Source organism: Scyliorhinus torazame, chromosome 11, assembly GCF_047496885.1.
Source record: "Scyliorhinus torazame isolate Kashiwa2021f chromosome 11, sScyTor2.1, whole genome shotgun sequence".
NCBI classification, from domain to species: Eukaryota; Metazoa; Chordata; class Chondrichthyes; order Carcharhiniformes; family Scyliorhinidae; genus Scyliorhinus; species Scyliorhinus torazame.
Genome location: NC_092717.1, coordinates 92130328 through 92144610, shown reverse-complemented (window position 1 = coordinate 92144610; position 14283 = coordinate 92130328). Strand labels below are relative to the sequence as shown.

Below are 14283 nucleotides of genomic sequence, written 5' to 3'. Positions count from 1 at the left end.
TTGGGAATCCCGCAGGCGGGGTGTGCTGCCGGCGGACCGGAGGATCCTGCCGACGGAGAATTCCGCTAAATATTTTTATTTTCCAGTAAACTTTGATGCCACTACATAATCAAGGTAAATGGCTGCTTATAGGGCCACCTGTCTCCAGGATCATAGACTTTACAGTGCAAAAGGAGGCCATTCAGCCCATTGAGTCTGCACCGGCTCTGGGAAAGAGCACCCTACTTAAACCCACGCCTCCACCCTATCCCCATAACCCCACCTAACCTTTTTGGATACTAAGGGTAATTTATCATAGCCAATCCACCTAACCTGTCCATCTTTGGACTGTGGGAGGAAACCGGAGCACCTAAAGGAAACCCACACAGACACGGGGAGAACGTGCCAAGTCCCCACAGACAGTGACCCAAGCCGGGAATTGAATCTGGGAACCTGGAGCTGTAAAGGAACTGTGCTAACCACTGTGCTACCATCGCCCATGAGCCATGTCAACTTTTTCATGGAGGTGTCTGAGGTTGTGGATAGACAGAATCTATGGATGTTATTTATTTAGATGTCCTGAAGGCAGTTGATAAAGTACATTATAAAATAACATTAGTTAAAGTTGAAGCCCATGAAATTGAAGGCAAATAACTGACCTGGTTAAGAACTTGGCTGAGCAACAGGTGACTGCTGCTACAATATTGTGAAGCAAAGGCTTGAGTGTCTCTCTGCTGAAGAGTTATTTACTTCAACAAAATAAATGGTGGGCACAACTATGAGGCCATATCCCTCCAAGCTTTGGAGGAGCAGGTTAAGGCAGATGCAAACCCCCCCCCCCCCTCCCCTCACCACCTGCCAGCCATGGTCCTGAGGAGGAAATCCCTTTGCTGCCAGGAAGATCCTGGTGCCATCTCCAATCAACCTACAAATGGGCACTTAAATGCAGATTGGCTACCTCAAGCTGCTGGATATGTAACCTCTGCCAGCGACTACACACCTCCAGCAAGATCACCTGGAGGCGGGAATGCATTGGCCTGCTGACCCAGCATTAATGTCTCTAAGTTTCCTCCGGGTCCCATCTTCATGCTTACCCCACCCCAGGACCAGGAAGATTTCTATGCTGTGAGTGCAGGATTCAAGCATCTTTAAAAGAATTTGGGATGTTCATATTGATTACCTTTTAATATGCTCAGTGATTTTGTTTTATTGGGAAATTAAAATGACCACACTACTGCTTTATGACTTCTGCTAAAGAAAGCAAATATCCTGAACCTGAGAATTATCTACTCAGAATGTGTTGCCAAATTAAATAAAGCTGCAGACTTCCTCTGCTGAGGAAAAGGGAATGTAGCCATAAGCCTTGGGTTAACCACACCACTGATTGTCCAATAGCAACACAATGCTTTATCTTTAAAAACATTTTTTTTAAGAGTACCCAATTCATTTTTTCCAATTAAGGGGCAATTTAGCATGGCCAATCCACCTAGCTTGCACATTTTTGGGTTGTGGGGGCGAAACCCACGCAAACACAGGGAGAATGTTCAAACTCCACACGGAGTAACCCACTGTGCCACCGTGCTGCCCCACAATGCTTTATCGAACATCGCTTTGTATAATAACGCTGCATAATCATTCATTTCCCCCCCAAAAGATAACACTACAGTTAGAGTATAGTGTTTAAAACCTGATAAAGTTTGCACCTTAAGCAGATAACATAGCTACTGGTATGTTTGGCAATCAGGCAGGTTTGTACAGAGGAATGCTTTACTCATCATTTGTATAATCAGACTGTAGAGTCACAGACAACAATACAAGATGCATAGCTTACAGTTTTTTACATTCAATCAACCATTTTAAAAGAGGGACTTCTGCACGTGCAACAACTGCACATTCCTGTTACACCTTAGGTTTTGCCATTGGTCATACAGGATGCTTCAATTGGCAAGGGGTTCAAAAACAAAGGGTCATAATTTAAAAAAACAAGAACGCCAACTGAACTATTTCACAAAAGATAATCAATATATGAAATAAACCATAAAGTTAAGTCCACAAAAGCAAATGATTAAATGGGTGAGGAAGGAATTTCATCAGGAGGCGAGAGGGTGAAACTGAAATTAATTAAATGATCGCAGCCTTGTTGAGCCTTTTTCTGTTTCCAACATTTTTTGCAGTTTCATGTGAAGATGCTTAAAAATGTCAAATTGTTGACGGATCTATTCGCTGTAAATTGTGATGTGCAGTTGTAGTGCATTTAAACCTCTTAAAAATAACAGACAATGATACTGCTCCTGTTATTCTGAGATAAGTCTTACTATTCCAAACATAAGAACATTGGTTATGGCTTGAAAACATTTCTGCTTAAAATTCTCTGCCATTTAACAAACCTGTGAAAACAGCAATCCTGAGGTTTTTTTTCTCTAGCTAGTAATAATGTTGGTCTACATATGGGCAATGACAATGTCCTTTGGTAGAAAACAAAACCCATAACTTGAAAAACACTCGTACAAAAGTTTATGAATAACATTTGACAGTCACTTTAAAAAAAAACAATTTTGCCTGTGCTGCCTGTGGTAACTGCAGTTTGTGTTTATCAGCACCAGGGAATCACCTGATGATATTTGTAAATAGTTATTTCTTCAGAGAACATGCATTAAGTCACTTCTCAGCCAGAGTATTCAAAATTTTGTCTAACAGATGCAAAATTATTCCAGTGAGTCAAGTTGGCAAATATCCATCCCAGATACATATTGAAATTCATTTGCTGGTTTTCAGGATCAAACATCCTTTCATAGTGCAAAGACAAAAATAATTTAATTTGAATATAATTGGGTTCAATTTAGATATTTTTTGGTAATTTCAAAATACAGATAAATCAATCACTAATCACTTGTGCATGATACATAGAAATCCTTCAGTAAACTTTGTCATTCCAGTTCAAAATGTTAACATTTATTTAATTTATGTTGGACTTGGTCGTTTTTAAGAGTTCTTTATTTTAATACTAGGACTGTGCTTCTGCGTGAAATTCTAATGATCTAAGGTTTTTTTTACTGTATGCCTGAAAGGGATGAATGATGAACAGAAAGGTCTTCTGTAGAAGTCAGTGGCTATAGGAACAAACTCTGTACTTGGCAATATTGCAATGCGATATTAGTCACTGACATACCTGGTGGCATAGCAATAGAAGCGAAGCAATAGAATAGAAGTGATGTACTGAGAGGAACAATAATGGTGGAACACAAGAATAACAGCAAGTTGTTTGAACTGGGTAAGAAGGGCATAGGACAGAACTAACAAAGAGTTGGGTTTGACTAATGAGGATGTAGTATGGACTCTTAAGGTGATTAAACTGGGTAGTGAAGAATAGCAAGTTGACTGGACTGAGTAATGACACCATTTGGAGAAAAGCATGGGCTGCTCGTGGGGGAATAGAGAAAAGTGAGTCTGTCATGATAACACTTGTTGAGCATGACTTTGGATTTAGTGTTAGATTCAGCTTTTCTTTGGCCAGAAATATGAATATATCTTTAAAATAAATAGGCACACATATGAAACACATTTATGACAATATATTGACTCTTACACATTTGATTTTAGAGGGTCAAGAATATTTTTCTTTACTAATTGTAGCAGCCATTTGTAGCATTTAAAAGAGAGCTAATAATAAAACGACTGCTTGAATATCATTGAAAAACTCCTTGAATGTGAGGTTTTGATGTATTTCAAAGTATTTTTGAAGTAGTATTGTATACTCTAATATTTTAGCTTTTATTATATGATGAAATGCACAATTTAATGTGCAGCATTAATTTGGTGAAATAAAGCTAACTAACACAGTAGTACATAAGACGCCAATTGGACAGGAACAGTTTAGATACTGTGAAAGAAGTAAATGGTTATCACAGAATATAATTTACAGTGCAGGAGGCCATTCGGCCCATCAAGTCTGCACTGGCCCTTGGAAAGAGCACCCTACTTTAGCCCACACCTCCAGCCTAACCCCGTAACCTGACCTAACCTTTTTTGGACACTAAGGGGCAATTTATCATGGCCAATCCACCTAACCCGCACATCTTTGGACTGTGGGAGGAAATCAGAACACCTGGAGGGAACCACAGACACAGGGAGAAAGTGCAAACTCCACAGTTACCCGAGGCCGGAACTGAACCCAGATCCCTGGAGCTGTACGGCAGCAGTGCTAACCACTGTGCCACCAAGCCGCCCAAATCTCTCCACTGTTAACCCATAAGTCTATATAAGCGGGTGGCCTGTATTTCAATGGAAATCTCTAACTTCTTCCCTCCCCTCCATGGCTCCTCGGTTTCTATGAAAAATAAAGGAGTTTTCCACATCTTCAGCAAATGTTATTGTGCATCAGTGAACTGCCCTTGATAAAGACTATAACTCTTAAGTGAAATTTACTGTTGTTGAATTACCAGTGTTCTCCAGATAGTTTGAACTATCTTGCAGTTGGGGATATCAAAGATTTAAGTCTCAATATTTAGTTTATAAAAAACACCAAAAACTAAAATATTTTCTCAAAGTGTGGCCCGAGTGTGAATTGTGCTTCCAGGTGGAGTAGCTGAGGCACATAACACAGATGCATTTAAGAAGATGCTGGATATGTACTTGAGGGAGAAAGGAATAGGGATGTGTTGCTAGGGTGAGAGGTTAGGAGGATATTCATGTTGAGCCTAAACACCAGCACATAGAGCCAAATGACCTGTTTCTGCACCTTAAATGCTCTGTAACATTATGTAAAAATGTTTATTTTTGGCTAGGAGACAATTTATGACACATCTGCCAGACAAGAAAGATAAAAACATGGCTTCAGTTGATTTTAACACCCTGGAGAATGTAGCACCTTGTACTTCAGCTCACAGTCCAATAGCACAATGTGTCTAAACACAATAAATTGGAGCAGCACCACTGGCTCAATAGAGAATAAGAGCATTCCTGTAATTGGGGAAAACCACGAGGGAAAACACGAGGAATGTTCACAATACATTCACAATAGACATTAATATATACACACACATATATATCTGTAAAGGAAAAGGTTGGAATGTGCAAACATCCTGACATTTCTTCTTTTCCAAAAAATGTTCACCAAACTCTAGAATGTTTAATAAATTTAGGTGCTACCTACTTTCTTATGTCCTTAAGTGCATCATTCAGAAATATTGTCACATTTGGTTAAGCAGTGCAAACAAGGCTGCCAGAATTGTCACTGGTGGCTATATCATGCATATTCAGGAATGATTGATTCCATCACATAATTACAAACAATGCCATAATGCACAATCAACAATTTAAGGGGCCGTAGTCCCCAAATCCGTATTTTGTAATATATAACTTTTATTTTTTTACAAAATATATTTCTTGAACAAATTGTACGTTTTTATTGTTCCCAAAACTTCTTTTTTGTAAAAAATGGACACTACTTTTGACAGAAACATAGTGATCCAAGGGCAAGAAACCCCAATAATGGTGTGTGATCCAAAACCACTTCACATTTTCATTTGTCTTCTGCTAAGTAATGCTGCTAGGCATCAGAAGCTGCATGCAGCCCAAACTGCTTTGTACCGTGTTAATGAAAAATGGTCTCATAAACAAAAATTCATGTTCCAAATACTTCTATGACAGCACTGAAATTTGAAATAACTTTTCTTTTTATATTATACAAATTAAGAAATTTGGAAGTTGGAATGAACCTTTAGAAATATTCCTGCCTAGGGAATTAAATACTGGAAAAAGAATCCCTGTCCACATCAAGACATCGGCAACATTATTACCTCTCAATTACAAGAATAAATCAAAAGCTAAGCAATCAAGCTGAGAATTTTCTTGGAACTGCTTTGTAAATGGGGTTTAGGACAATTGTGCCAGAGTAGCTCAATGAAAATTCTTGGCCAATGCTTTTTAACTCACAACACTATAATCTTCTCTGAGATTGTACGTCAGCAATCTATTTTTTATGGCTATTCAGATCCAAAATTTCAAACCTTATTCACTTTCTGAACCATAAAATCACCATTGTACAATTAAATGCCTATAACCAGGTAAATTAGAAATAACTGTGGTACCTTTAGTATTAACGAGCAATACTGGAAAGTAGAGAAGGAAATATTAAACTTGTGTTTGAAGACATTGTGCAAAGAATAAGGAATGGAGTTTGTTAAGAACTGGAACAAGTTTTAGCGGAGTACTTTTAAACGGGCAGATTTCCAGATAGGAAATTTGGCTAAGTATGATAAATATACTTGAGAAAAGTTTAAAATGGAGAGGAATGAAAGTGGAAGTGCATTAACTGGATAGTAAGAAATACATATAAGGACAGAAGGGAAATGAAACATTTCAGATCTGTACGTGCAAAAAAATTAGTAAATTAATCAGTACTGGCAAGAAAAATTAGAACAATAAATTAAGATTTATTAATACAAGCAACAAATACTGAAGCTTCAGTATCATGTATGAAATGGAAAAGTGAATAATACAATCTACCAGTTGCGTCTTACCCGAACCAGAGAGCAACTCAGTCGGTATATGCCAGGCGAAGCCTCCCATGGGCTTTCCGGCAGCCAGTACGCCTCGCGAGATCTATCCAGACCTCCCAAGGCAATCTCACCCACAACAGGCATGACCAAGCCTTGCACGCCTAACCCGGTTTCAAAACCACTTAGGCGTGCTCGTCCGGGATTCACCGGGCTCCTGGCATCTAACGGCCTTCCCAGGGAGCCCCTAGCTGGACGTAGTTCAGTACTGCTCCACACAAATGTGGACCGGCGGAATGGCACCCAGGGGGTCGCCTGGGCCATTGGAGGGTTGCCCGGGCCATCAGAGGTGCCTGGGTGGTAAGGGACAGGGCAGGGTGACCCCCTGGCTCTCATTCTGGAATGTAGGCACCTTGGCGCTGCCATCCTGGCACTGCCAAGGTGCCCGGTTGGCATTGCAAAGCGGCAGGAGCACTGCCAAGTTGGCGTTACCTAGTATCAGGGCCTAGGGGAGCCATGCCCATGAAAGGAGGGTGGGGAGTGTGTATAAAGGGTGGGGGATGCAGGGCGGTAATGAAGGGGCCGCTGGAAGGTTGGGGGTGGGGGGTTGAAAGGTGGGGGTTCTGGAAGGGGGAACGTGAAAGGGGACATGAGAAGGCATGAAAAGGGGGGTCCTCATTGACCCTATAGTGGGATGCCATCACTTGAGGGGTGTGGGGTAATACCCATGTATATGAGAGGCAGCATTGCCCATGGGTGGGGGTAAACCAACAAGCCCACTTAGAGATCGGGTCACCCGTCTTGGTGGTCCGATCTCTGAGGAGCCGGTCTGGCCAGCGAATTCAGCTCCACAGTGATGAAAATAATTCTAAGTGTGATCAACCTGTCGCGTTGCACCCGAAAAGCAGCGCAGTGCAACGCAATCAGTAGATGGCGGAAGATTCCACCTCGGGTATCTACCTAGCTCGCCACGCTTTGCGAGATATAACACGATCTCGTGGGACGTTGCGATGTGAATCCCGTCCATTATGGGTGGGATCACGTTCTGGCAAATCTGCATATTAGATTGACACAGCTAGTCTCACTCTAATATGCGTTCCCGAGATCTAACCAAAGCATGGTATCTAACTCACTTGCCTTGGAGACCTCGGTTGAGTGCTGTTTAAGACTGGTCTCCACAAACGGGACCAGATGGTACGACACTTGTGGACGTCTCCCAGAGGGTCCGAGGCTCCCAGGTGCTTGCCTTCTGGGCAGAGTGGCATCCTGGCACTGCTGGTGCCATCTGCGACCCAGCCTCAGGGCCATTGCCAGGGTGCCAAATTGGCATTTTGCACACAACAGGGATTGGGTTGGGGGTCTCCTGTGTGGGAGTCAAGGACCCCATTATACGTGGGTTGGGGCTTGGAGGAGGGTTCGGGGTCTTGTCAGAGGTTTGAGAAATTGGGACGCCACCTGCGCTGAGGAGCTCCGTCGAGCGGAGCATCACAGTGCAGGGAAGGGAGCTAAGTGTGGCCTTGGTCGCATGCTCCCCGCTGTAGCCCCCGATCTACCCAGATGGGCGTTCGATACCAGGATGTTTCTCGGCGTTCCAAGCGCCAGGAAACACCTGGCTATTCGTGCTACAGACCTCTGTCCCCATTCAGGTAGATCACGCCCTAAGTGTGGGCTTAACAGGGGAGAAACCCCCACGGCCCAAAAAGTGACTAAGTGTAGTTAGATAGCGGTGGGGAACTTGCCGAATAGCCAGTGGGAAGCTCCAGCAAAACCCGCCACAAATGACACTTCGAATCGTTTCCGCTAGATCACTCCCAAGATCGCCAGAAAAGATCAATAGTTCAAAAATTTCATGAGAATGGGATATAAAATGTTTAGGAGTGGAATTATTGATGGAACTATCATGAGTAGAAAGAAACAAAAAAGCGGCTTTTTGGTTCGTCCAATTTGTGCTTCAGAGTCAATCGGCGGGATTCTCCGTTTCTGAGACTAAGTGTTAATGTTGGGGCAGGATTTGTGGACTTCCACGACAGCAAAACTGGCGCTGCACCTGGACCGATTCAGCAACTGTGGAGGGGCGAGCACTGGCGCTACGTGGAACACAATCGATTCCAATGAGATGGCGTGGGATTCACCGGGTCTGTGATGGACACTCGGGAGGCTGACAAGCTGCAGCCGCATATACACATTACACTCCCAACACACACTCATCCCAGCCAACAAGATGGCACTGGTTGCGCTGGAGCACGCCCATCCCGCTGATGGGTTGGCTAGGGCCAGAAGGTACCTAGGGGGGCTGTCCTGGGGGGTCACCCATAGGATCTGTGGCCCTATGTTCACAGTGGGCAGTCAGTGGCATGAGCAGCTGCACGGCTGCCTTGCAGGCCGCGGGAATAGTGCTTCGTTCCCGTCAATACCAACCCCACAGCTCACTTCCTGGCCACCCCCCGCTACTCCCCCTGGACCTGGCTGAAGCCCTCGGCAGGTGACACAACTGTCGGCAAACTATGGCGATGTTGGACACTTTCCGTTACCCCCCTTCTCCCTCAGCAGCCACAGCGCCTGTTTCACCATTTCTAAAAGCGCAAGTGAACCTCAGTGTCAGGAATTCGCCCCAGTGAAGGCAGAGGACTGAGGAGGCCCAGGTGAATACCGGGTCAGGCCCGCAATGATATGCCAATTGCGTTTATTCTACGTGCATTCTGAAAAGCATTGAGGCCGCTGCCAAGGCAGTGGAGAATTGCGATTGGGTGTGAAACAGGCGGCCACCACGATTTCGGCGTCAAAACTGATTCTCCGCCCAATCGCGTTTCCTGCCCAATATGTTCTTAAGTATGGTTACAATAGTATTTCAAACTAGTAAGAGATTTGTTGAAAAAAAATTAACTTACAGGACAGTGAGTCAACTTGAGTAGTAATTTGTGACATAAAGGGAAAAAACTTGGTTAGGAATTGTTACGGGCGACCAGCATATTGCACAATGGAATGGTATTCATAAACACAAATAAACACAAGCTTCTGCATTCCTGATTTCAATCACATCAAATTGAGAGCAATGAGGCAGCTGATCTACTACTGCCAGTTTTCTAACATGGCCAAAAATGAAATGCCCCTGAAAAAAGTCACCAAAGTGTAGCAATCAAACAGACGACAGACCAGTTTCTGATTCGGTCATGAATTAAATGAAGGATATGAGAGTGGGCTTCTGTGATAGGGGTAAGCTCATTAACCATTTCAGGTTTCAACTTTCTTCTCAACATTCCTCTGCAAACATTTTCCTTCTGGGAGAAAAATTGATTCTCTGCCCCGCCACTCCACATTTCTGTTTCACCCCGCCGGTTGGATGCTCTTTTACGCCGGCTGGTGAGGGGAAATCCCCGGGCTGCCGGCAAAATGGAGCATCCCGCCGGCGGAGAATCAGCCCCTGACTTCCATTGTCCTGTATGCAGAATACAATGACTTCAGTTTGTGAATAATATTTCTTGTTCTTCTCTGCACCTTTTCTGGAGGTACATGCATTAGAAAATGTAAATGCAATCCAATTTATAAAAGGTGAATATAACATTCCATAACAATTTCAACTTTATATTCAAATTTTAATTTGTCACAATGATTGCTGTTTTATATGACTGAAATTGTTTCTTATGACTATTTTTGATAGATCTTTTATTTTAAAGCATAGTTATATTTAATATTTTGAGAAATGACCATTGCATTAGGTTTATTATCACTGAATTTTAAAGCCATTTGCAGATATCTAAATCTTTCAAAAATTGTTTGAAAAGCTTCTTTTATGGTACATTTGCTTTCACATAATTTAATCTGATCAATTTGGAGAATTCTGCTGATGGTGTTATCCCAGTTTAAAAAGCAACCAGTTAAACTGCGGGGAATACCTTGTAAAGGCAGCTTTATTCAGCTGTTCAGAATGAAAAGTGGATTATACCAAGTTCAATTTTCCACACAGTCAGAACCTGTTATCACTTGATTTCAAAGAGGTTAATATTAAACTATTTGGTTTGAATGGAATCTGTGAGCACTTTTACAGTTACTCTCCTATTAGTGGATGGCATCATTTCTCTGAGCAGCCTTATTATCCCAGGGAATTGCTGACACTTTTGGGGTAATTTTCACCTTCCTTGTCTGGGTAGTAATCTAATGGAGCGGATCGTCTATGCATTGTAGAATCTATCCAATTTTCACCCCATTGATTTTAGGCATGTTCCACAATGGGTGGACAATCCGCTCTGTCAATTTACCGCCTAGGTGATGACAGTGAACATTTACCCCTTTGACTCGCCCTACTTAATGTGCGATGCCTGTTAGCTGGGCATCACAGCATCTCCAGCATCAGATCATCAAGGATGCGTTTTTGATTGGCAGTCCTTTTCAGTATTAGAGAAAATTTACAAGGTAGCAGGGAATTGCAGCCAAAATGACAATTTTTACAAAAACCTGCTGCCCTTAATGTACCCCACTGTTAATGTTAAGCAAAACCGGCATCAATTCAACTACACTGTCCTTGTTCATTGGTCCAGTTCAATGCACATCCCGAAAGAGTCCATTAGTTTTTAATGCAAAGTTATGTAGCTGTTCATTATTTTTTTTAAAGAAACAAAGGTTCCTGTCGAGCCTGGCTGGTGTTTCATGGTGTCTTCTTAATGCTGCAACACAATCAATTTTGCTTTTGTGGAAGTTTATCACATCTGAAAAGAAACAATTTTGCTCTCTTTTCATGTGACCCTGATCTTCTACCCCCATCAACCTACAAGAAAATAAGACACATATGTTGCAGTATCTTCAACGGTGTGCAGTATTCCACTTAGTAATTTTGCTGTAGTTAAATGCAAATGATTAGTAAAAATAGCTTATACTGCTCAGAAGAAAATTGAAGTCACACCAAAAACATAAATCACATGAGTGTTTCATTACGGAGTTCCTTATATCGACATTGTGTTCACAAACATTGGTTTCCCGAGAAACCTCCAAGACGAAAGTATAAAATCGTAACACAATATTCTTCATTTCCCTGTCAGATGATGTTTCAAAACAATGCAGAATTATTTGCTTCAGAATTTCTTCATCACTCTACTCCAGCTGTTACAATTTCAATGTAACACATCTTTTATCACTGACATCCAATAAATCTATTTGCTGTTCAGTTCCATACAAGCTTCTTTTAAGTGCATCTTGTTGGATAAGGGTATTGCTTCAGTTACAAATTTATTTAGTAAAAGTTACGTGCTTCAAAACTGTACATAGTAGCTGCCCAAAGAATGTTCTTAAAGGCCCTTCACAACTCGCCTCTAATCAATAAACCTCTGGCAAGCTTTCTTCCAGCGGCAGGCAGTACACCACATATCTCGGTTTTCCATACCATACACTTTCCGGCACTTCTTTCCTTCCCCACGGGCTTTTCTGTGAGTGAGAAAACAAACCAAAATTGGACATTTTGATGTTCTAAGGACTGTACGTCCTATTTCATTATACCTCTTCAAAGGAAATACATGAAAATGAATGACTGTGACTGTAGTCAGTGACAGGCTAATCAAGTTCCACCATCAAAAATCACACATTTCAAATATTCATGTTCTGTAATTTAATTTTACGGATTATTGATTGCCATGCATTATTTATCAGCAAATGGAGAATTTAATCTCCTCAAGTGTTATTTGCCACACTTAATTGGAGAAGTTTTGAATGAATTTGTTTGATTCCATAATATCAAGCGCTGCACACGAAAAGTAATGCATCAGGTAAAGTGCGCTGAGGAGGTTTGATGTAATAAGGTACGATACAAAACATAATAACAAACAGAAAACCTTACTAATAGAATGCTTTCACAATTCTAACAAGAAATGGATCCTTATTTAAAACATTTAATATCTGAAATATAGGTCACAATTTTAATTGTATCGACCTTACTCTTGTCATGGATAAATATGGTTTTGGATTAAATCTAATCATAGCTAAACGATCTTGAACCTTAAAGACTGGATTGGAAATGGGAGAAAGTTAACAGTATAATTGTTAGTGAGAAAGTGAGTACTGTACCTTGCTCCGACCACAGGTCTGGGCGGAGAGGAGAGTGAAGTGAGGGGCTGCTGCCGCTGCTCTCCAATGCCCACGGGATGGCTATGGGTTGGTGAAACCTAGCACACACACAAAATTTACATCAGTCCTACTAACATACTGCTCCAGCAGGTAGTGTCCAACAATCCACCTAGTTAGCAATCCTACTTTCTGTTGGGCAGAGATCCTGTCAAATAAAATTAACAATGGGTGGGGTTCTCTGATCTGGGGTGCGCTGCCGGCGGAAAAAATGTGAATCGTAACAGCCGGTGAATTCGGCCATTTTTTGCATTATAATCATTTAATCTAAAACGGTATTAAAGACTTCAAAGTTTTTTTAGAAGTAGCGGCATTTGCTTACTGTTCCGTGTTTGTCACATGACTCTTTACCCTTCAAGAAACAATGAACCCAAACAGGAACCTGTTCCGTTTTCTATCCGGCAAATAGGAGTAAACAATCCCCATAGCCGACTGAAGGATCGTGAAAACTAAATTAATCCCAACAACGATATTGATGGCCGAACCAGAATCTGCGGTCCAACTCCATGGGTTGAATTTTGGTTCCTGCCATCAATGTGATTGGAACTTGGTGGGGTCTTCGTGTCCCTTCCCCAACCCCATCCCAACTCCGGGCCTTTTTTGAAGTGGCAAAATTGGGGGTTAGCAATAGCAGGAATCATTAAGGAGCTAATTGAGGGCAACTGGAATATTAGTCTAGTCAATTTTCAGGTTCCTGCAGGTCGTGGGCATGTTTACATGCCTGGAGGCGGGCACCCAGTAGCAGTCCTGGGAGGTCAGCTCTCCAGGCAGGCCTAGAAGCCCTCCCTTCTCGCCTCAGTGCAAGAGCAGCCACAGGTCACTCCGGAGATAGGTCCCTCTGCTACCTGAGTAGTGGCCTTTCTGATGAATCTGTCTCAATTAAAGATGTAAAAAAAGTTGGAGAGAGGGTGCCTCCATGTTGGTACCTTCTCCTTTACTTCCCTTCCCTCAAATTATAAAAGTATATTTACTGTGTGCATTTCTGAAAGGGATAGCGAAAAGGTGAAAAATGAAACCATCTTGAAGTTGATGGGTTTTTTTTTTCTTGGGGGGGGGGGGAGGTGTCATGAGAATGTCACTTTAAGAAATGTTTGGCTGCTCATGTTACTGCAGTGATGTCAGAGTGTGGGTGGAGCTGAGCTCTGGTTCTGCTTTTTAGTTTCACTTTGAGAAAAGCTTGGGTGTGTCTGTCTTTTTGGTTTCGTTTTTCAGTGTGTTGCAGCTGAAGTCAGCCAAAGCAGCTGTATTGTTGAGCTCTCTGCCATGAAGGGCTATCTCGTGATCATTTGGTGAATTCAGAAATGTAAATGTAAACCCTGATGTGCTCCTGGTTAAAGGTTGTTAAGTCTTTTGGATGTTAAAAGGACAGCTTAAAGGATTACTTAGTGTTGTACTCTTTGGGGGTTATCTTTGATTAATGGTTGCTAAGATATTCACTGTTTGTTTTAAAAAGGTTAACTTGAGTTCATAGAATAAACATTGTTTTGTTTAAAAGAATATTTTCCATTTCTGCTGTACCACATTTGTAGAGTGAGCCGTGTGCTCCCCATACCACAATACCACAAGGTTGTGGGTCAGGTGAACTCCATGATACACTTTGGGGTTCTCTAAACCCTGACCCATAACAACTGGGGACTCGAGGGGGATAAAAGTCTATCTATTGGATTGGCTTAGTGAACCTAAAGACAGTGAGGGGTGA

At 42.1% G+C, this 14283-nt stretch overlaps 1 protein-coding gene across 1 annotated transcript in view; it reads right to left on the bottom strand.

Annotated features, from left to right (window-relative positions):
* Positions 1-822: 822 nt before the first annotated feature.
* znf704 (zinc finger protein 704) overlaps positions 823-14283 on the bottom strand; it is a 361108-nt gene continuing 347647 nt past the window's right edge. The window contains exons 8-9 of the mRNA XM_072467494.1: positions 12528-12625; positions 823-11891 (exon numbers count right to left, since the gene is read on the bottom strand). Coding sequence (XP_072323595.1) covers positions 11780-11891; positions 12528-12625 — 210 coding nt within the window. The 3' untranslated portion in view covers positions 823-11779. The remainder of the gene's footprint in view (positions 11892-12527; positions 12626-14283) is intronic.